Consider the following 25146-nt stretch of genomic DNA (forward strand, 5'->3'; position numbering starts at 1 on the left):
GCAAAGAATATGAACCAATACTTCATCACAGAAGATATATAGAAGACAAGTAAACATGTGAAAAGATACTTAATATTATATGTTGTAAGGGAAATGCAAATTAACACTAAAAATGAGATATTATTACACAGAGGACAGAATGTACAAAACCCAAAAACCCTAACAATAACAAATGCTGATGAGGATTTGAAACAAAGGAACTTTCATTCATGGTTAGTGGGAATACAAAATGGTATAGACATTCTGGAAGAGAATGTGGCTTTTACCCATAAAGTTAAACAAACTTACCATACTACCTACCAATCACACGGTATTTGATGTTTCTAGCAGTTTTATTCATAATTGCTAAAAACTGGATACAATATCAACAGAAGAACAGATAATTCTGGCATATCCAGGGCCAGGGATTTAGCTCAGTGGTTCCGGTTCCTGCCTCGCAATTGCAAGGTCCTGAGTTCAATGCCCGGTACCAAAAAAAATGTACTCTCTGGCATATCCAGATGAAATTCTATTGGAATACTATTTGGCAATAAAAAGAATGGAGATTTTAATTTATGTAACAACATGGATCAATTATAAATATTTTACTAATGAAAGAAGTCATTTTATATTAGTCCATTCATATAGCATTCTGGAAAAGGTAAGAAAAATAGAGGGAAAACAAATCAGTGTTTACTAGGGTTTAGAGGCTGGGGAAAGTGGTTCATTGTGAAAGGGATGTACAGGGGAATTTTAACTTGAAGGCACTGCTTTGTATAATATATTGGTAGGCAGATAGGTAACTCTGGATAGCACTGTACATCACGTAGGGTGGACTTTAATAGGCAAACAACCACACAAAATCAAGCAGGATGTCAAGGATTCCAAGATACAATGTACCCTATGGCAAATGAATATAATTATATTAAAAACAAATTATATAACTACACTCAAAGATGGAGAAAAATAAGAGCTGACCTTAGTAACATTGGAAAGTCGAGTTCTAATGGAAACTGCAAGATTAAAACTGTTAGGTTGGGCTGGGGATTTAGCTCAGTAGTTCTGCCTCCTGCCTCACAAGGGCAAGGTCCTGAGTTGAATCCCCGGTACCAAAAAAACAAAGAACAAAAAACTGTAAGGTTACTGAATATAAACATTAAAGTCTAATCGGTATATTTTTTTCTCATGGAAAAGTGGGTTAACAGTTCTGAAACTGCTTTAGAGCTATACTGGAATTGAACAAATAAGTAAATAGATGGTGGCTTGTGGGAGCCAGGTTTCACACTGTCAGAGAGGAAATTTACAAATAAACAAAAAGGGAAGGATAGAATATATCCTCTTGTGCTGGATTATAGCTAGAGATACCAGTATGAACACTCATGTTTAGCTTTCCATAGCTCCTATAAAAGCTGTCCATACCCATATTTATATATGCATAGATAAATGGTTATAGTTAGGTGTGTATGCATGCTTTTGTATGCACATTTGTAAATTACCTACCTGTACCTGTTGAGGTCCTGAAATCAGTGACACCCTAGAAGCAATTAGTACCCTCAGTGCCAGGATTTTGTTTCCCAAACTCCATTTAGAACTAAGGAACCTTGGAGAAATGGTTGATTCTAGGGCTGGGGCAGTGAAAACAAAAAATTAACAGCAACAGAAAGTAAGGTGCTTAAACAATACAGAAGGATGCAGGCATGTCGAACGAACATAGGAGTGAACCTAAAAGAGCTTCCAAAGCTGCCAAAAGTCAGAATGATTTGAGCAACAAAATAATTAACAGTATTTTTATCACTCAAAGGATAAAATAAATATATGTGAATCCATACTTATATACATAAATAAGCAGAAGTGGGGAAACAAACCTTCCTCACAGAAGAATTCTAGATAATGTATGTAGATATTCCTCCCTTTAGGACGTGGAGCTTAATTTTCCCTTCTTCCTACCTTGAGAATACATTGGACTTAATGAGCTACTCCCAAAGGATAGAGCATGGAAAGGGAAAATAATAACTTCACAGTGGAAAAATTTGTCAAGCACTGCCTAACCCAAGTCAGCAAGGTTAACATCACTAGAGATAAGTCATCGTGATGTCCCGCATCCTCTGCTATGATATGATTAGGATGGCAGTTCACCTTGCTGTCATTCTTCCATAAAAACCACACTATCTTAGAATAATTAAAGAAAAAGAGACAAACACAAAACAAGGGATAATCTATAGAGAACCTGACTAGCAAGCCTCAAAATTGTCAAAATCTTCAACAATAACAACAAAAAGCCATGACAAACAAGGAAAGATTGAGAAAATGTCACAGACAGGAAAACACTAAGGAGATATGATAGCTACATGGAATGTAGTACCTGAATTAGATCTTGAAAATTAATGGGAAAACTGGTGAGATCAAAATAATGATTCCAGCTAATAGCAATGCAGTAATGTTGATTTCTTAGGCTTAACAAATTAACCCTGGTAATAGAAAACAATAAGATTGGGGAGGCAAATATAATGTGGGGTATATGGAAACTCTGTACTGCCTTTACAATTTTTCTGTAAATCTAAATTATTCCAAAATAAATTTTACCTTTTAAAAAATGACATCCTACTTATAAATTAAAATGCCTTGACAAAATCTAAATGACAAGTGAATCTGAATAACTCATGAAAGAATCTTAAATTTAAAAAGTTTAAAAACTATATATACTTACATAGACATAATTATCAACCTATTAAACAAGAGATGCACAGAAGATCAGAAGTAGAGATACTAAGATATTAAAAGTAGTTAACTCTTAATGCTGAGTGCAGAGATATTTTTCTATCTTTTTTGAATTTCTCAAATTTTGTACAATGAACATATATGAGGGGGAAATTATATTGTACATTTTAAAAATGACCTCATCGCTTTACAGTAGTATGGCTCCAGACTGTTCTGTGATGTGTCACTTGGTACTCTAGAGTGAGATATATGTTCCCACTCAGCACACTGTCCCTCTTCTGGAGACTCATAACATCTGGTAGGATGTTAAAGGTGCTGAGAAGTCAACTAACAAAGAAATTTTAAACTTTATCTTAACTAGCATTTCCAAAAACTATTTAACCACAGAACGTATACTTTCTCAAAACATCTCAGCTATCTCAGAAACCACTAGGCTTACATAAACATGTGTTGGAAAACCAGTTTGTTTTTGCTTGGTTTGGTTTGGTTTTTTGAGATAGAGCCTCACTATGTGGTTTAGGCTGGCCTGGAACTCACTATGTAGCCCAGGCTGTCCTCTAATTTGCAGCAATCCTCCTGCCTCAGCCTCCCAAAAGCTGGGATTACAGGTGTGCACCACCATAACCAGCTTCCCTCACCACAGTTTTTTCTTTTTTTTTGGTACCGGGATCGAACTCGGGACCTTGGCGCTTGCGAGGCAGGCACAAGAACCACTGAGCTAAATCCCCGGCCCCCCTCACCATAGTTTTTAAGGGAAGAAACAAGTGTTTTTAGAGATTTCTTAGATGGTCTTAGAAAAGGAAGAAAATGCCTCTAATTTCTCCAAAATCGTCCTGCATCTGCTTTCTGTGACTTTCTGATCTCTTCTGTCCAGTGCAGCACACAACAGTAAATACTCTATTTCACTGTCTCTCACAGATGTGTACTTTTAGATCTCATCTTCCCAACTAGAATGGGGGAAAAAACTGAAAGAGCTTTCTCTCTTATTTCTTCTGTGTGTTTTCGTCCCCTTGTTCACTCACTTATTGACCATTTGATGCATGTTTGCTGAGTGCCTGCTGTACTCTGGGCACATTGCTAGCCAGTGCAACCGTGAGCAGCACTAGAATGCTCCCTTTATGCTCATGGAGATGAAGAAATGAATGAAGCAGCCACAAAACAGACAGACACAGAAGCATCACAAGCGTTAACAGTGCTCTGAAGGAACAATCCCAGAGGAGAGTGACTGGACCTAACTTTGGGAGAGAAGTGTGGGCAGAGCAGGAAAGGCTGATCTGAAGAAGCCACGTGTGAGCTAAGATCTGAAGAATGTGTAGGTTTTCACTAAATACAATGGAGAAAAAGAGGTGGAGGTTGTGCTCGCTTCGGCAGCGCGTATGCAAAAGAGGTGGAGGTGAGAAATGATTATGCCAGACAGAAGTTCCAGGGAGAGAAAGCAGACAGCGTCACACGATCACACACAGTAAAACAGGCTGCCACCGGCAGGTGACTGACCACCAACGTCACTAACCATTTTCTTCAATCTCCTCTCCTCCCGTTTTTTCTCAAGCTGAGCCTCTTTTTCTTTTTCCTCTCTCTTCTGTCGTTCTTCTTCTTGGGCCTTTAACTGGGCCTAATTGAGATGAGAATGCAGAAAAATCAGAACCCTCAATCTTTATGCTATAAGGTCTTTTGAGCTGAGGCAAATTGAGACTCTACCAGAGTGCCTGTCCTGTGTTTGGAGTAAGTCTGCACTTTGTGATGAAAGTACAAAACCCAACTAACATGTCATTAGTTGTGTGACTTAAAAGGTTATCCAGCTAGGTACATTCTTGTAATGCCAGCACTTGGGAGGCTGGGGCAGGAGGACTGCCATGAGTTCAAGGCCAGACTGGGCTGCATAGTGAGTTCAGAACAAGCCTAAACTACAGAGTAAGACATTATCTCAAAAATGAAATAAAAGCCCCCCCCAAAAAAAAGTTCTCCAAAAGTATCCTTTCCTCCTTGGCAAGGTAAGAATGAGACTGAGCATGAATAAGACTATTACTTTTTCATCATAAAATGATCATTTTTTAGTTCTTCACCTATGAAATACTAATCCAGCATGGAGCAAATTGGTTTCCTTTAATTTCACCAACTCTTCCCCTCAAACTGCTAGAACTGTTAATTTTTTCCCGGTAGGTGCAAAATTTCCTTCTGACAGTCTAGGTCAAAACATTTGAAGGTAACTATTCTCCTTTGTAAACTCATTAAGTCACATATTTACCTATATAATCCTAAGTGTGAATTTTCTAATTTTTTAGGTCATATTAACTTCTCTAACATTTCCTTCCTTCTATACTAATAATGTCGATCCCCCTCCACCTGATTTTTCTGAAACTGTCACAGAATTCCAGGGCACAGGCCACAGGCCATTTCCAAAGTTGGTCTGACTCGACTGTTTCCGGAGGCTTAAATAAGATAGATTTCATTTTTTTAACAGAAAGATTTAGACAAATCCTTTTTCTTGCCTCAGTTTACATTCTGAATTTATTACCAATTTCTCCTCTTCTTGTTTTTTCTTCTTTTCTACCAAGATCCGCCTGCGTTCACCTCGTTGAATTGCTCTCTCTTCCATGGCTAAAAAATAGTAACAGAGTTCCAATATAAGATATATGCGGAAGACTGCAGAAGAAATGTCTCTATCTCACTACAACATTTGGGGTACTGTCAGGATTTTCTTGTAACTTATGTTTTTTTTTTTTAAAAAAAGATATATACTCTGTAGGTTAAAGACCTACGCTCTCATCTTTAGCAATGATGAACAATTTGTAGGTTGCTTTTGTTTATATTTTTATAAGAAAAACTTTTTACTAGTTTAAATAATACCACTGGATGACAGTCTTATTATATGAAACTCAGAAAAAAAATTAATTTAATTATATCTTTAATGAACAAAGAAAACTTTCACTACATTTAATAAATACTTTGGAAGTAGAATCGTTCCTTACATCCCATTTTAAGTGAGCCTGCTAATTTTTCTTAAGTTATTGTCATATGTCTGTATAAATTTAACCAAAACAAACAAAATAAAGTTTGGGGTCATGATGAATACATTTTAATCTAGTTTTAAGACCTGGATATCCAGATGGGCAGGAAATGGAATTGTACCAGGCATTTAAAGAACTGGCATCAGAATGAATTTGAGTGTCAGACTCCTGTTCTCGACAGTCTATTAAATATCGATCCAAAAGAAACAAATGTGCAAGATGCTCTGATAATATGACTCTGTAATCAGTCAGGGCTTTCACAGGAAGGGGGGCACTGGCAGGAGGAATACCAAGTTCTGCTCACCTAAGCCAGCCAATAGCTACTTTCAGTTCCTTGCGCCATGTTACAGAGAAGAGAATTTAAGTCCAAGTTTTAAGAATAAACAAAAACTCATCAAGTTATTTCTTACAGATACTAAGTGTCTGTTTTGCTACATAGAAGAGTGGTGGTGCCACAGATGGTGGGAGTGAGACTGTCCTTAAGAGGCAGAAATCGACTAGAGGATTAAAGCAAGAGAGACCTGAGAAGCAGTCTCCAGTAATATGCCTTTTCCTCATACTTTCCAGATCGAATCATTAAAGACTACTTGAAAAGTAGACTGGGATTCTAAACAGCTAACTCCTTGCTCAAACAATAATTTAAAAAAACTTATTGCTGTGAACTGGGCATTTCCAGATCAGCTGTAGTGGTGGGCAATGACACCATAAACTACTGTCCTGGGAGACAATCAGCACAGACTGACAATTTCTTCCTTAATAGGAACTGTCAGGAGGCACAGTGTCCTTCAGATGATATCTCTTCTTGTTAGGGTAGCAATCTTTCCACAAAATATCAGATTTATAAGCCACAGTGTAATTGTCAAAGTGCTGACCCCCTTATAAACTGGTACAATCAGTGACTAAGTATATGATGAAAACAATTAGCAGATTCACTATGTGGGTTCTGAGGAATGCTTTTATCCTCAGAACATTGTTTAGGTTTAAAATAAGGGCTTCTATATGCACCAAAATGTTATCAAATTAAGATAGCTGACATATATTTCATTACTAAAATTTTATCATCAAGGCATAACTATAAAATGATGTATTAACGTGACTTGGACTGCTAAAAATTGATCATTATTTTAGCACTAACAGAACAATAACATCAGTGTGTAGAATTAGTGGCTACTTGCAGTTTTCTTATTTGTATACTTTTCCCAATCCAAATACCACATTACAGTAAAAGGATACACTTTTCAACAATTTGTGAGTGTGTGTGTGTGTGTGTGTGTGTGTGTCTGTGAGCTGGGAAGGCCAGAACGGTTGGCAAAAGAGACAGGAAAGAAAAGGAATGGTGAAAGGAATTTGTACTCTGTTCTTCCCATTCTAACCAAGCCTCAAAACTTAAGAGTGGCCAGGACTCAGTCCAAGTCATATTCTATTCCTGGCATTCCTGGAGAGAAGACAAACACCATCAAGACAGCCCTGCCTTTCAGTATAGGATGGGGTGCCATCAGCTGCTTTGGGTTCCTTTTGGGTCCAGAAAGAGAATTTCGGGAGTTGCATCTACTGCTTTCAGTCCTAGGAGAAGTAACAGATGAACTAGGAGAGAAAAACGGGGCGGGGGGGGGAGGAAAAAAATTAAGACCAATAACCAGTTTCCTTCAAAGCCTCTGCAATAAGGAATTCAAATCCTTTTATTAATTAAACTTTAATTAATCCTTTCTCTGTATTATGTCTACATATTATTACACTCAGCCTATAAACTGGTATAACGAGGTTTGGAAAGGCTGCAGGATTGGCTTTGAGTCTATAAAAAGTCAGGGATTCTGACTCCTAGTGCTTTAAGTCAATAGACAACATAAGTTCTTATCCCATCATTTATCACACATAATGAGTGTGTCTCAAGCACATCTAAAACCATTTAAAATGATTTTTGACAAATTTGGACTCTTAATTTCAGGTTCAAAGATGTTTAGTTCTATCTGAAACAACAAAAGTAATCAGGTAATGAGCTAACCCGAGGGATGCTCCATGTGCACCTGATGTCGGCAGTCTGGGGTTCTTAGCATTAAACATAATCAAAAACCCATAAGTCTAGATGGATCAAGTACCTTTCTCTTGTACTGTATAGTTACAGAGCTCTTCAGACAAAGGGAACCATGACCTAAATGCTAACTGTATAATTGAATCCTTACAACAGCCACTTACCATAAGTACCTATTTGTAACTGTCATGTATAAGTCACAATATATGAGACTTCATTGCTTTAAGAATGCACAATAAAAGAAAAGTAAAGATCATGGAGCTTAAAAGCAAGGCATAGAAGTTCAGAAGCTTCTCTATCTCAAAGTGAAAATCTCGATAATAACTGGGCAGTGGTGCATGCCTGTAATCCCAGCACTGAGGGATACTGAGGCAGGAAGATCACAAGTTGGAGTCCACCTAGGCAAGTTAGTGAGACCCTATCTAAAAAAAAGTTTTTTAAAAAAAGGTTTGGGGATGTTTCGATTCCTAATACGGGAGAAACAAACAAAGACCTCTAAGATAAGTCCAAAGAGGATTCTGATATGACAGACATACTTGAGAAGTGTCTGGCAGGTTCCTTTTGGTTCCTCTGCTCCTCTGGGATTTGTCCGAAGGCGCCTCTGCGCATCTGTGAGCACTGCAGCACGCTCAGCGGCCCACCGAGCCTCTGCCAGCCGCTGGTATTCCTTCAGCTCGAGAATGGTTTTCTGCTGTTCCTGAAGTTTCTTCTTCTGCTTCTCAATCAGCTGTTGTTGAAAGACATGGCGGTTGTGGAAATGCCCCATGCAAGCAGGTTCTGCATTCTGGCTGGTGGTTTCCAGCTTCTTGTTGCTGCCAGACTGTTGAAGGAGCTCAGCATCCAGGGCCTGGCGCTGTCTACTGTCAGGTGTGTTTTGAGGGACATTCTGAATGGGACCCTGCAAATTACTCTTTGTGGTTCTTCCTAGGGGAGGGTTTAGCATACAACCACCAGTCCTCAAGGGCTTCTTTTTCCCCAAAGCGGGCATGACAGCTGCCTGAAAGAGAACATGTTACAGCTCAATGATTTACGGTACTAGGCTGTTGAGATCATCACCACTCATCTCTCAACATCGTTTTGTTCAATGACACAACTGCCATGCACCTCAGCTAGAGTTTCCCTGAGCTCCTCTTCTGGTGTTTCAGAGGCCACCAGCCTTGCTCTGTGAGCCACTCTTAAAATGTGCACTGCTGTTCACCGTGAAAAGTGGGTGGAAAAGAGCCCATGGCTGTGAGAACCACATTCCAAGACATTTCCAAAAGGAAAAATGTTCTCTTTTCAATTTCTAATTTGGATAGTTCATTGTAGGTTAGGCAGATTATTCCAGATATATATTATGGGAATTTTAATATGTAACAGTTGACTGAATTCTGAATTCTGCAGAAATTTGAAAGTTTTGTGGCAAAAGATATATTCCTTCTCAGTGTTTGGAAACTAAAGAATATATTTACCAGTCAATAGTATCTCTGCCCTTTCAATTCCTCTCTTGCCACTAGTACACTGAAATAATTCTTTACCATAGTACAGCATATGTATTTAGTTCAGCATCAAGGCCCAGTTTAATGCCTGGTCTCATGCTATTGCTAAATTATTTGTGAGAAATATTAAGAAGTCCAGAATTACTAGGCAAATATCTGTATTATAAGAATAATATTACTTGCATATTTTGTATTAGCATATGACTTAACAGTTTTCAAAGCTTTGCCATATAAATTTTATTTAACAGACTGAGCTATCATGCTCAATTACAAGTTCTAGGCAGAGAGGAAAGAAACAAGCATAACTCATTTTAGCAAAACTTATCTTGGCCAAAATAATGTCAAGTCAAAATGGCTCATCTAGTTTGGTTCTCTGATCTAGGATCTGATCAGCTACTGATTCTGCCATACACAATGACAAAGAGGAAAATACTACGACTCATCTATATCAGAAGCTTTTAGATCTAACAAGGTGCAATCCTCAGGTACTCAAAAATATTTTTTTATGATGATGGAAATGCTCTATAGACTTAGCTAAAGTGAAATGTGTGATATATGGAAACTCTGACATGTTAAAAACTTTTTAAAATAACCTTTTATTTCAGAAATGTCAATGGACATTTATTGCTTATATAATTTAGCATCAAGCAGGGTATATGTTTTAGGCTCTTTTAAATTCTGTGGTAATGATATGTTATTAACACAGCAAGACTGTGTAAAAGCCTTGAGCACAGCAATCAGATTTCTTCTGGATTATGGTAACTTTTTAAGGTAAAAATAAGAGCATGAAAGAAAAGCTTAATGGTACAGACTGTACTTAATAGAAAAAGAATGAACAGCCTGGCCTAATTAGAGAAAGTCACCTACTAGTTGACTGATAATTTTGAAAAATTTCAAGGAACAGTATGTGTGTTTTTGGTACATGAAGTCCTATGACTGTATAATTAATGATCATCTAACTAGAAATTTTATATTTTCATTTTACATATTTTACTCTACACTCCGGAAAAGATTTAATTTATTTAGTAACTTACAGAGTCTATTGTAGAGCTTTATTTTTATTTGCTATATATTTTTTTCTTACAATATTATGCTTTTTGATCAAATCTTTTGGATTGCAAAGATTTGGAGACTTTTTTCTTAAATCTAAGTTTTTAAGTCATTTTTTCTTAAATATAAATATAGACATATATATAGATAATATATCTATCTATCTATATATATAGATAGAGAGAGAGAGAGAGAGAGAGAGGGAAGGAGACATTTTTCTGTTTTTCACAGGTAAAAAGTATTTTCTGCTGACGTTTTCCACTTAAGATAATAACAGTGGAACTTTGTGAGGAAAAAAGTTCCATACAGCTGTGTCTTAAGCTATAAGTCTCTCCTGTGTCTCAACAGGGACAAAATTATCTAACTGACATAAAAGTAGATAAATTGCTGCCCTAAAGGAAGGGACCAAAACATTACCTAAGTACCATTAATCGTCTACACGATGCCCCTTTGCTGGGAGACTAAGCTTAAATTAAAACCAGCCTATTTGCTAGCAGTAATCAGGATAAAAAAATCAGACTGGGAACCACCTGTCCTCAGTTTATTTCTACACATCTGAGTAAAGTACTTAACAGCAGTATGAATAGGGTGAAGGTGAATGGAGAAGATTGCCAGAAGCCTTTCTAAACAAGACAAGTACAACATGGAAAGAAAAATCTGGTAGGACTGACTTTATGAAAAATTAACAACTATTCATAGTACCAAACACCATAACTAAAGAGACAAATGACAAAATGGGAAAAATGTTTTCAACACGTATATTAATAAAAGCATCAATAGCCTTAAAAATATAAAGAGCTCCTATACATAAGAAAAAAGAATGTACTCAAAGGAAAAACTGGACAAAGGGCATGAAGCCACAAGTTACTATGTATCTGTTTTCTATATCCATATATATATATATATTTTTTTGTATCAATTATAAAAATGTTTAACCTCACTGGTAATCAAAGAAATGCAAATAATGAAACAATAATAAGACAAAAATAAAACATGCATTCTATTTTCAAATAGTTATCCTAAGTAAAGCATCATGGATATGTACAAAGATTTAGCAAGTAGGATATTTACTGAAGCACTATTAAAAATAGAGGCACTCTGGAAACAATTTAAATTCCAGCAATAGATCAGTTAAACAGATTCTAGCTTATGGTTCATTATAGAATGTTATGTAGCCATTGTAAAACGATGCTATAGAATGGAAGTCCTTAAACTAAGGGCAGGTATTAGGTTCACCTAGAGAATTAAAAAAAAATATATAGGTATACCATATCAGAAGTTCTGGTTTAAGTGGGTTTAATTCTGAGGTATACTTTCAGTTAAGAACTACTATTGCTGAAGCATATATAATAATATATACTTCATGTTATATTCTAATACTATATTTTGAAAATGCAATTTTTTTTTGGAGAAAAACAAAATAATTACATTAGTATTAAGACAAAAAAAATAGCCTTCTGTTTCCTGAACTGTGGCAGACTAGATTCCTCAATTACCTGGCAAAAGGAAATTTAAGCACTAATAAATTATTAACAAAGACTAATGTGTAGATGTGTGAATAGAGACTACATGGCCATACTTCCATGTTATTAGTGGTAACCTCCAGATGATGGAACTACAGATTATTTTCCTTTTGCTCTGTGATTTTCTTCTACCAAATTGCTACTGTTTTACATATGGCTTCTCTTATAAAAACTAAAAATTTTAAATCATTTTCTTACAAGTCACAAGCTCATTTAGAAAGGAAATGTGTGAAGAGCAAATAAAAGGAGTTTAAGAATTACAAATAATGCTCTATCTACCTCTTCCTAAAGCAGTCTTTCACTCAGTTTTTATAAATTCCCTTTCTAAATTATGTCCTTACCAACTTTTCTCCCAAACTTGGGATGTGATTATTAAAAAAGATTCAAGAAAATAAATACTGCCTGAAAGGTAAACTTTGTGTATGCTAGCAGCCTTAACCTCTGGATAACCCAGGAAGGCAATTTGACCACAGCTGACATGCCCTGGGCTAGAAAAGTGCAGAGCTCAAGTGCAAGTGTTTAATAAACAAGAAGACCAAATGAAGGAAAAGCAATGTACGTCTCCATTTCTTACTGGTAGGCTCTCTCTGGCTGTTGCCTCACGTAGACCGATGCCCGATGACCCATTTGTACTGAGTTTCCCTACAGATGCTGCCTTTAGCAGCTCATCCATTTTCTTCCGGGTTTCCTCCTTTGTTAGAGCCAGTTCTCTCTTTAGGACCTCTGCACCATGCCAACGCTGCCATTCTGCAAAGTAGTGTTGAAGAACCTGTTTCCGGTTATACTCAGTGGCCAGCTGTTGTTTTCTAAGTGACAGAACACTTCTATTAAATAAGGAAGCCATTTAGTTTGTTAGCTGATGATACTGTATAATCAAAACATAACTCCAAAGAAGTCCCAGAAATGCTTCATCTTAGCTCCAGGTTATCCTTTTACATTAAGCTAAATGGAATCGCTTTATATGTTCCCCAGTGCAATGAGCTTCTCCATAGAGGGCATCAACATTACCTTCAAGAAAAAAGAATGACTGTTCTATTCTCTCATGTCACAGAGACATTTTAAATTAATTGCCAGCATATAGTTTCTGACAACTTTTGGAGGGGCAGGAGCAAAAAGAAAAGGTATATAAAATAACTTTTAAAAAGAGGAATGCTTGAAGGAAAGAGATTCAGCTATGGACAGAAATCTAAGAAAGACAGGCTTGGGAGAAGGAATAGGAATGAAACTATATCATCTAACAAATAAGCTGTCAATAATTAAGTATAAGACTTCCAAAAGTCAAAGTAAAACTATGAAGGCAGCTCTTGTGAAAGAATCAGTCAGGGAAGGAAGAAGGACTAATTCACTAACCCTCCTAACTCAATGAATGAGGGTCTTGAGGAGATACTTTCCAAACACTAGACATGTGTGAAAAGCCAAAGCCAGGCACATGCTCATAGAATTCACTCACCCTCTACATCAGTTGATTCTTGGAGACTGTAACGCCAGGGAACCTGACTAAGTGGAATAGGGAAGTGGTATCACTGCCTTTCCAGTGTTAATTTTCACTAGAAGACACTTTGGTGGCAGCCAGTCAAGGTTGCAAGCATAGAGGTCTCTGTGATCATCTCTAGGTAGATGGTTATTATTCTTGAAGAAGTGAGCTAAGAGCTTGGAACTTATGTGGCATCCAGAGATCAGTTTTAGGGTTTAAAATCTAATATCATTTAGATGCCTCCTTGATCCTATGTTGTAAAGTTGACTGGTACACATTTTCCATAACACTGTTTACATATCCATTTCTGTTAAACATATTTAATGCTTAACTATCCTCATGGACTTTTTGGGGTCATATCAAGAAAATCATAAAGTTCTTAAGCCAGTGAGTCAGGAGAACATTTCTATAAGCTCTTCTGACTTCCACTTACATTAAAAAAGTTACACTGTAACATAAAATACAACTATATATATATATATCACAAAAGTATATATACAGTAACAGAAACAAGTTTCACTAAAATAGCATTTACCCTTACTACCAGAGATATACTGGTATCTTTATCCTAGTCTATATTTCCTTAAAAAATAAGCAACTTTGTTCTTATGGTTTAAATATACCCTTCAAAACATGTTGAAATTTAGTTGCTATTGTAGTAATACGAAGAAGTAGAGCCTTTGAAAAGTAATTAGGCCAAGAATCTATTCTCATGAAAAGACAGATCAATGCCATTACTGCAGGATGAGTTCAGCCCAATTTCCTGTAATCATGTGCATGCTGGTTTGCCATTCAGCTACGTTATGACAGAGGACAAAGGCCCTCCCCTAATGCTGGGGCCACGATTTTAGACTGTCCAGCCTCCAGAACCATGAGTCAAGTAAACTTCTATTGTTTACAAAGTCCCCAGTCTATAATATTGTTATAGCAGCAGAAACAGACTAAAACATCTGCTAACAGCATATTTCATTATATTTAAATGATCTTTATAATGCATTGATGATAAGTAATCAAGAAATACTGGTGATTGGTAGTTTTTATAATAATAGTACACGACAGGGCTGGGGATTTAGCTCAGTGGTTCTGTCGCCTGCCTTGCAAGTGCAAGGTCCCGAGTTTGATCCCTGATACCAAAAAACCGAAACCAAAACCAAAAAAAGTATACTACAAGTAATAAACAATTATATGTTATATTTTACTTTAATGGAAATAAATTAAGCACCTAAGATTGAAGAACTTTGAAATAAAAATTTTAGAAGAAATAAATTAGGTAGCAATGCAGTTAAGGACAAAGCTCTAAAAATATCATCATATAAACAGGGAAACAAAAACCCCTATAATACATTTTTTAAGTGTGCACAAATAATAAATTTCTATAGGATGGAAGATGTACATTGCTGTGGCTGATGAATGTAATATTCAATTTACATCATTCTGCTCTGGAAGGAGGAGTGTGAAATTTACCTGATGTGTTAATTTCATGTTTTTACAATATAAACAGCTAAAAGCAGAACTTAGGTGTTGACTGTCAGGGAGATTATTTGGACTCAGAGAGAAAAACATTTCTCTAGGTATAGCAATATTAAAAAGTAAGAAATTGAGAGGCTAACACAATACATGTTTATGATAGTGCTTAGGGCCCACTCTACAATGATTATGTAGGCCATATGAAAATGTAGCTATATTTGTGAGTTGAGGTGGAAGGGCAGAAGCAGAAGCAAAAAAAAATAAGGATTCAGAGACAAGGCTAGTTCATCTCCTGCTCCTTGCAGTTCACTTCAGCAGTGTGACAAAAACATAAATATTTTTGAAAGTGAAAAATCACCTAAATTTCCTAAAACCTTAGTCAAATTTCCTAAATTTGCTAAATTTAGCAAAATTTCCTAAAACCTTAGTCAAACACAATTTACTTGGGTATGTTCATGGAAAACATGGCTCCAGACACAATGCCCAGATAATCACACTATGAAGGACAGAGTTCTTTTGTGGAACACAGCCTGTCCCAGTATGTTTGCAAGCTAAAATCATAAAAAATTTAGCAGGAGTATATAAACTCGATTATCACAATTACATAATTCCATGCAGAGAAAAACTGTCTCTGCAGATCTAAGAGCATAAAATACAAAAGGTTTAAATAGGAAATTAAATATGAACAGTGCAGCCCTGGATCCACAACTCAAGTCATACTTAGAGGTACATAATCTAAAACCTAGAAGTCGGAAGACTGCTAGCTAGATCCAGGACACTGGAAAAGCACTTGAAAGTTTCTAGTCTGCAAATTCATCCTCAAAAATGGTTTGCCAATAAGCCCTACACTGCCCAGCCTACAAGAAATTTTTTTTGGGGGGGGAAATCTAATTAAAAAATTCTGAAATTTCAGAACAAAATTTACATGTAACGTAATAGCATTATCTTAGTACAAGTCTATTGAATATCTGTAGAAAACAAAAACAAAAACCCAGTGTCCTGAATTTTCAAAAAGAGAATGGGAAATACTAGTGGTCTGCCTGAGTGCTGAAATCCGATTCAGAACATAAAAACAGCAGTGACAGGAATAGCTGCATTTGGGATGGGCAGATTCAGCAGGAATAGGAATGAGTAAGCTAATGCACTCAATAATGTACCAGGTAGCCCCCAGGGAAAAGTGGAAGATAAGACAATCTGGTAAAGAGTTTTTAAAGCAAGTCAGGCATTGCCAGTCTGGTCTTCCTGCCTCTCTAATAGACGTATCAGGAGCTTCACCAGCTGCAGATGCCATGTGGCTTCTGGCCACTCACCTGGGTACCCAGGTGAGCACAGAGGGAAGAACAATCAAACATGATTAGCAGAGACACTCCATAAATGATTTCCCCAAAGAAGGTTGAAATCCTGAGTGCTGGAAATGAAGAATATCTCACAACTGAGGATTATAGTAATTAAAGAGTGAGGGGTTTCAGGGACAAAGGGAAGAGATAAAAGCATCTTTCAGGAAAGGCCCAGGGCACCACTGCAAGACAGGGCATGACTGAAGATGCTGTGAAGGTTAATACAGGGAAGAGTAGAGGTGCTTCCCCAGAAGGAACTGAGAAATCAGGTACGGAGGGCTCAAGAAGGCTGGCAGAGGATGTGGAAAACAAACCCTACTTCCTTCCAGTTTTGTCTAGGACTGGCTGAAAATTAAAGGAGGAAAGGAGAGAGGAGGAATAGAAGACCTGTGACAAATTTGCAAAAGTAAACAAGTTAAGAAAATTGAAAGCCCTAAAATTTTGTTACAATACCTGGGTAAATTATTCCTCAGGGTTTGGAAATATTTACTAATGTTGAAATTGTATTATGGTATCATATTGAAATTTTACAACACTATTAGTACAATCATTTTAAAAGAAAAGAGATGGATATAAATAGAGTAGTCACAATTCCTATTAGGGAAAACAAGATGCATTTTCAGAAGAAGTAGGTTGGCTGAACCCTTGGAGTGGAGGTGAGACTCTGCACATAGGCTTGAAAAGAAAAGATGGCTGCTTCATTACGAACAAGAAGAGAGGGATTTGTTGTTGCTTCTTAGAAAAAGTGGGAAGAACAGAAAAAAGGTTTCAAGGCTGAGCCTGCCAGGAGGCCTGTTCCTCAGGCGCAGGGATAAGCCAGTAAGGAGAAACTTCAGGGGGCAAATCAATATGGGTGCAGAAGCTGGAGGAGGAGGACTCAGCTGATATCTAAATAACATAAATAATTTCAACAACCTCTGGTGGATGGGTTACAATCACATGTGTTTTTCCAACCTAGTGAAAACAAAATTTCTGGGCCGGGGATTTAGCTCAGTGGTTCCAATGCCTGCCTTGCAAGTGCAAGGTCCTGAGTTCAATCCCCAGTACCAAAAAAAAAAAAGGTAACAAAATTTCTCCAATGAGTAATCCATTATAATAAACCCTCTCTCTTCCTTAAGCTATTTGAAAGAATGTTTGAATACCCAAATTAAATTGCAGGAAAGCAAGCAATTTCATTCACTCACGGACTCAATATTCAACAAATTATCTGGGTGTCTACTGAGGCACTGGCGAAAACCTGATGAGAACAGTAAATGGATCCTGGCTCCGCTGAAACCCTCTATTCCATATTTCTGCTTGTAATAGCTACCCTTGATGGTTTTTTTCCCTCTACTTTTATTATTCCCAACTATCTCTGAAGGAAATCACTCAACTTAACTTCCTGAAACAATTTCTAGAACATGTATAGAGCCAGAGATTTGGAGGACTTTCTACAATAAAAAGTCTGTGTGGAATAGCTCCTTTCCCCTATGTTTCTGGGGTGACCTGTCACTTTAAAATTACCACTCTTGGATTTTTGCATCTATGTTCATTAGGGAGATTGGCCTGTAGTTCTCTTTTTGGGTTGGGTCTTTCCCTGGTTTTGGAATCAAAGTAAAACTTGCTTCCAGGAATGAATTTGGAAGTATTGCTCCCCTTTTAATTTCATTGATGAGTTTAAAGAGTAATGGCATCAGTTCTTCTTTAAATGTCTTGTAAAATTCAGCAGTGAAGCCATCGAGACCTGGGCTTTTCTTTGTTGGTAAATATTTTATTATATTTTCAATTTCACTCATTGTAATTGGGGTGTTTAGAATTTCTATATCTTCTAGAAACTGGATAAAGAAAATGCAGTCTTTTTATAAAATGGAGTACTACTCAGCCATAAAAAATGAAAAACTAGAGTCATTTATAGCTAAATGGATGCATATTAAGGTGATACTCTTAAGTGAAATAATTAGGACACACATGTGTAAATACTGAATAGTTTCTCTAGTGTGAGACACTGATAGTGTAAACAAGGGTTAAAATGATTAAAATGAATAATTGATAATTTGAAATAGGCAAAAAGGTCCAAACATGAAGGAGTGAAGGGCGGGGAAAGGGAAAGGAAAAGAGGGAAAGGAAAAACTATGAGAAAAGAAAAAAAAATGGAAATGAAATCTATGTAAATAGGGGAGTGCAGAGTGGGTGAAAGGTGTACAGGTAATGGGGTAAAAAATAAGAACCAAGATATATCATGTACAGGTACAAACACCCAATGATATATGTAAACGAATTGTATACCTAAAATGTACCAATAAAAGAACAACAACAACAAAAAATAATAAAAACAAAATAAAATAAAATGAAATTACCACTCTTGGGCTCGGATGTAGCACAGTGGTGCTGTGCCTGCCTGGAAAGTGCAAGGTCCTGAGCTCATCCCCGGAACCATAAAAAAACAAAAATTACCACTCTTATTTCTCACCTTTTACAATCTAAAGTAAATTGCAATACAGATGAAAAAATGGGTGTCTTGGGGATCTATGACCTAGATCTTATTTGTTTTAACACAGGCACAGTGTCATGTAGGAAAAAGCATCTGAAAATAAAATAGACAAGCTTCTAGTCATGGACAAGCTAATCTTAACTCTGTACGACTCACTTATTATTCTCTCTCGGCTGTCCTTTTACCATCTGTAAAATGATGGGCTAGATCAGACCATCCCTGAGGTGCCTTCCTGGTCTAGGATATTTTTTTGTTTTAAAGCTTTTTGTAAAAAATCCACTGCCACCCCCACCCGGCTCCTTTGGCCTCTTCTCTGTATAGCCACCTGGTTCCACACTACAAAGATGCAGAGGACACTGGACCAGGAGACCACTGTACTGGAGCTAATCAAGTTCTCAGCATTTAAAGAATTCCTGCCCAGAGGTAGGGGCTTCTGAGCCACCATCCCACTGCTCCTGGTCCAGAGGAAGGGGCTGCCTGGCCACCATCCCTCCTGCCACTCCCAGCCCAGAGGAAAGGGCTTTTGGGCTGCCAACCATCCCGCTGCTCCCACTCCAGAGGTAGGGGCTTTTGAGCTGCTGTCCCACTGCTCCTGGTGAAGAGGAAGGGGCTTTCGAGCCACCATCCCTAGTGCAGCTCCTGGCCCTTGGCCCACCTCTCCCAGCTCAGAGGAGGTAAACTGCGCAGATGTCAACAGCACCCCTCCTGCCCCCACCAGTCAAAATGAGAAAACATATAAATAAGTCTCAAAACCAGACTTCCAGATCACCTACAGCAACCCCAAAGGGAAATGACATGGAACACTCTGATACTCAACCACATGGACCCACTGAACTGGCAACAAAAGGGGATCTGGAAAAAATGAAATCAGAAATAATTTCTCAGATAACAGGAGAAATTGTGCCCCTAGTATAACACATGATTAATAAATCTAGAGAGGAGCTCAGGAACATAATGGAATCTCAAAATAGGAAACAAATGGAATCCATAAAACAGATGCAAATAGATTTCCAGGACATGAAAAACTCCATTGAAAGTCTACACAGCAGAATGAGCCAAAGTGAAGACAGAATTTCAGATATAGAAGATAAGATTGCAATTCATGACCAGGAAAAGAAAAATTGCTTCAAAATTATAAGGGAACATGAGAAATCAATCCAGCAGCTGCTAGATGATGCAAAGAAGAATAACATAAGACTGGGCTCAATGAAGAAACAGGAGAGAGTGGAGATGACATAAAAAATCTCTTTGCAGAAATAACGGTAGAAAACTTCCCAAGCAGGGGAAAAGAGCTTGACATACAGATAAGTGAGGCATATAGGGCTCCAACTAGCCTTGATCAAAAAAAATCTACACATAGGCATATAATTGCTAAGATTCCAGAAACTCAACAGAAGAACAAAGTTCTACCAGCAGTTAGAGAAAAGAAACAAATCACATACAAAGGAAAGCCCATCAGAATCACAGCAGACTTCTCAACACAAAGCATCAAGGCAAGAAAAGCTTGGAGTGACATATTCCAAGCCCTAAAAGAAAACAGCCTCCAACCCACATTGATGTACCCTGCAAAACTATCTTTCAAAATGGATGGAGAAATAAGATACTTTCATGACAAAGAGCACCTTAGGAACTTCGTGAATACCAAACCAGCACTCCAAAGAATTTTACACAATATCCTAGGAACAGACATTGAGGATCACAACCCCAGGAAGCAAAGCAGAATGAACCCATCTGGCATGACAAGAAATTAAATGGAAAGGGGGAGAACCCAACAAAAAGAAAAAGTCATGGCAATGACAAGTCAATACGTTTCAGTTATAACCATCAATGTTAATGGTCTCAATTCACCAATCAAAAGAAATAGACTGGCAGAATGGCTCAAGAAGCAAAATCCAACAATAGGCTGCACACAAGAAACACACTTCATTCAAAAGGAAACTCATAGACTGAAAGTTAAAGGGTGGAAAACAATACCCCATGAGACGGGAACCCAAAAAAAAGCAGGAGTAGCTATCCTCTTGGCAGATCAAGTAGATTTCAAACCAACACTGATTAAGAGAGACGAAGAAGGACACTACATCCTTGTAAAGGGAAGAATCCAAGAGGAAGAGATGACAATCATAAATATCTATGCACCAAACACTAATGTGCCCAACTACATAAAACAAATACTAACAGACATGAAAAGTCATATATGCACTAATACAATTGTAGTGGGGGACCTCAACACCCCACTGTCACAAATAGATACATCAACTAGACTAAAAATAAGTAATGAAATACTAGAACTCAATTGAACTCTTGAACAAATGAACTTAACGGATGTTTACAGAGTCTTCCACCCCACAAAATCAGAATACACATTCTTCTCAGCTGCACATGGGTCATTCTCCAAAATAGACCACATACTCACACATAGAACATGTTTAAGTAAGTGCAAAGGAATTGAAGTTATCCCCTGTATATTATCAGACCATAGTGCAATGAAATTGGAGATCCATAGCAAAAGAAACTAGAAAAATTTCATAAACACATGGAAAAAGAAAAACACACTTCTGAATAACCAATGGGTGACAGAGGAAATTAAAGAAGAAATCAGGCAGTTCCTTCAATTAAATGACAATGACAATACAACATATCGGCATCTATGGGACACAATGAAAGCAGTCTTAGGAGGGAAATTCATAGCAGTGAATATGCATATTAGGAAAACAGAACGAGCCCAATTAAACAACCTGATGCTGCACCTCAAGCTTCTAGAAAAAGAAGAGCAGGACAACCCCAGAGCTCATACAAGGGAGGAAATTATAAAGATCAGAGCTGAAATCAATGCAATGGAGACTAAGAGAATGATACAAAAAATCAATGAAGCCAAGAGTTGGTTCTTTGAAAGAAGAAACAAAATTGACAAACCCTTAGCCAACCTTGTCAGAAAAAGGAAAGAAAAGGCCCAAATCCATGCAATTAGGAATCAAAAGGGTGAAATGACAACAGGCCCAGCAGAAATCCAGAGGATCATCAATACCTACTTCCAGAACCTATATGCCAATAAGATGGACAACACAGAAGAAATGGACAGATTCCTAGATACATATGAATTACCAAAGTTGAATGAAGAAGACCTAAAAATTCTGAACAACCCAATATCAACCAATGAAATTGAAAACGTAATTAAAAACTTATCAACTAAGAAATGCCCGGGCCCTGATGGCTTCAATGCTGAATTCTACAAGACATTTAGAGAGGAACTGCTGCCACTACTGTTTAAACTCTTCAATGAAATTGAAAGGGAAGCAATACTCCCAAATTCATTCCTGGAAGCAAGCATCACCTTGATCCCCAAAGCAGAGAAAGACCTAACGGAAAAGGAGAACTTTAGGCCAATCTTGCTAATGAACATAGATGCAAAAATCCTTAATAAGATACTGGCAAATAGAATGCAGAAGATCATCAAGAAGATCATACACCCTGATCAAGTGGGATTCATCCCAGGGATGCAGGGATGGTTCAATATATGCAAATCAATCAATGTAATACACTATATCAATAGAGCCAAGGACATAAACCATATGATTATCTCCATAGATGCAGAAAAAGCATTTGACAAAATTCAACATGCATTTAGGATAAAAACCCTACAAAAAATTGCAACAGATGGTCTCTACCTCAAACTGATAGAAGCCATCTATGAAAAACCAACACCCAATATCATACTAAATGGTCAAAAACTGAAATCCTTCACACTAAAACCAGGAACAAGACAAGGATGTCCACTATCTCTACTCTTGTTCAATATTGTTTTGGAAACATTAGCCTCGGAAATCAGACAAGAGAAAGAAATAAAAGGAATAAAGATAGGAAATGAAGAAGTCAAATTGTCATTATTTGCAGGTGACATGATACTGTATATAGAAGACCCCAAGAACTCCACCAAAAGTCTTCTAGACTTAATAACCAAATTCAGTCAAGTAGCTGGTTACAAGGTCAACACACAAAAATCAATAGCTTTCCTCTACACCAATGACAGACTCACTGAGAGAGAAATAGGGCAAATAATTCCTTTCACAATAGCATCCAAAAAACTGAAATACCTAGGAATCAACCTAACGAAAGAGATCAAAGACCTCTTCTCTGAAAACTATGGCACTCTGGAAAGAGAGATTGAAGATGATATCAGAAAATGGACAGACATCCCCTGCTCCTGGGTAGGAAGGATTAATATAGTGAAAATGGTCATACTTCCAAAACTGCTATATAGATTTAATGCAATTACAATTGAGATCCCAGCAGCATACTTCATAGACCTCGAGAAAACAATCCAAAAATTCATTTGGAACAAGAAGAGACCCAGAATAGCAAAAGCAATTCTAGGTAACAGAGACATGGCAGGGGTATCACAACCTCCAACTTGAAACTCTTACTACAAAGCTACTGTGATAAAAACAGCATGGTACCGGCAAAGAAACAGACCTGAGGACCAGTGGAACAGATTAGAAGATACAGAAACAACACCAGACACACTCAGCCATCTCATCTTCGATAAAGGAGCCAAACACCCTCACTGGAGGAAAGATAGCCTCTTTAATAAATGGTGCTGGAAAAACTGGGCTTCAACTTGCCAAAGATTAAAACTAGACCTATATCTCTCACCATGCACTAAATTAAAATCAAAATGGATTAAAGATCTAAATATTAAAATAGAAATGCTGAACCAGTTGGAACAGAGGTTAGGTAGGTAGAACTCTTGAAGACATCAGTGTAGGAAAAGATTTTATGAACAAAACCTCAGTTGCCTGTGAACTAGCACAAACAATCAACAAGTGGGATCTCTTCTTATTATAAAGCTTCTGCACAGCAAGAGAAACCACCAGCAGTGTGAAGAGACAACCCACAATGTGGGAAAAAATCTTCACCTGCTCTTCCTCAGACAAAGGTCTACTATCTAGAATCTATAAAGAACTTAAAAAGATCAGACCTCCCAAATTTAAAGACCCAATCCGAAAATGGGCCTCTGAAATGAACAGACATTTCTCAGACAAAGAAGTAGAAATAGCAAATAAATACATGAAAAAATGTTCAACATCACTGGTCATTCGAGAGATGCAAATGAAAACAAAGCTGAGATTCCACTTCACTCCAGAAAGAATGGCTGCTGTCATGAAATCAACTAATAACAAATGCTGGCGGGGATGTGGGGAAAGAGGAACCCTGCTCCACTGCTGGTGGGAGTGTACACTGGTGCAAGCACTGTGGAAATCAGTATGGAGATACCTCAAAGAACTAGGACTGGAAGTCCCATTTGACCCTGCTCTTCCCTTGCTGGGGATCTTCCCCAAAGAATTAAAAGAATCATACCACAGTGATATATGTGCACCCATGTTCACAGCAGCACAGTTTGTCATAGCTAAAACTCGGAAACAGCCCAAATGTCCATCAACTGGAGACTGGATAAAGAAAATGTGGTTTTTTAATAAAATGGAGTACTACTCAGCCATAAAAAATGAGAAATTAGAGACATTTATAGCTAAGTGGATGCCCATTGAGGCAATACTCTTAAGTGAAATAAATAGGACACACGTGTAAATACCGAATAGTTCCTCTGGTGTGAGAAACTGAAAGTGTAAATAAGGACTAAATGTATAATAGGTAATGTGAAATAGGAAGAAAAGGGGCAAAGGGAAAGAAGTGGGAGGGCTAGGGGAAAGGATAGAAGGGAAAGGGATTAATATGAGAAAATGGAAAAATAGGAACAAAATCTTTGTAAATAGGGAGGACTGGAAGGGTTGAAGGGAGGGCTGGGCAAGGGTGAAAAATAAGAACCAAGAGAGATTATGTAAAGATGCAAATTTCCAATGATGAATGTCATACTGTATACCTAAAATGCACCAGTGATTAGAATGAATAATCGATAATGTAAAATAGGAAGAAAAGGTCCAAAGGGGTAGGGGTAGTGGGAGGGGCAGGGGAAAGGAAAGAAGGGAAAGGAAAAAATGATGAGAAATGGAAAAAATGGAAATAAAGTCTTTGTAAATAGGGAAGGGTGGAAGGGGTGAAGGGAGGGCTAGGAATGGGGAAAAAATAAGAACCAAGATGCATCATGTAATGGTACAAGTTCCCAATGAGAAATGAAATTGTGTTGTACACCTAAAATGTACCAATAAAAAAATTTAAGAAAAAAAAAAAGCTTTGTAGTAAAAAAAATTATTATAAGTTAAATATTTTCTAACTCTTGTAGTTTAAAAAATTTAGTACCCATTCTGAACATTTAAAAATGAGCATCTGAAAATAATTCTGATACAAGACAAAACGTTCTGAGATCTTTTAAAAAATGGCACATAATGAAATTATGAAATCCTCATTTAGTGTTTTTATATTTAAACAGTTTAATTGGAATGGAATACTAAATTTTCCAGATTTTTCTTCTAAAAGTTGCTTCTAACATGTAAATCTGACACTTTTAACTTTAACATCTCAGTTTCCACTCACTTTCTGCCCTCACTCACAGTCTTTTATTTTATACAACTTCTAGTTTACCTTCTTTATCCATCAAATCCTACCATCATTCCTTTTTCTGTAAGATATCATCTCAGTTTCTTATGTTAATCACTATATT

At 37.3% G+C, this 25146-nt stretch overlaps 1 protein-coding gene across 8 annotated transcripts in view; it reads right to left on the reverse strand.

Moving 5' to 3' along the window:
* Window positions 1–25146, reverse strand: part of Ccdc191 (coiled-coil domain containing 191) — a 94507-nt gene that overhangs the window by 33472 nt on the left and 35889 nt on the right. For 7 of the 8 annotated variants that reach the window (XM_021263437.2, XM_004835695.4, XM_021263441.1 and 4 more), the window contains 5 exons: window positions 12360–12591; window positions 8271–8731; window positions 7177–7289; window positions 5213–5295; window positions 4208–4309 (listed from right to left, as the gene is read on the reverse strand). In XM_021263437.2, the coding sequence (XP_021119096.1) occupies window positions 4208–4309; window positions 5213–5295; window positions 7177–7289; window positions 8271–8731; window positions 12360–12591 (991 nt within the window). The remainder of the gene's footprint in view (window positions 1–4207; window positions 4310–5212; window positions 5296–7176; window positions 7290–8270; window positions 8732–12359; window positions 12592–25146) is intronic. The other variant, XM_087215764.1, reaches the window with a different exon arrangement.

The sequence above is a fragment of the Heterocephalus glaber genome, unplaced genomic scaffold (genome assembly GCF_053883595.1).
Source record: "Heterocephalus glaber isolate CG9 unplaced genomic scaffold, H.glaber_assembly_v1.0 deba00000122, whole genome shotgun sequence".
NCBI lineage: Eukaryota > Metazoa > Chordata > Mammalia > Rodentia > Bathyergidae > Heterocephalus > Heterocephalus glaber.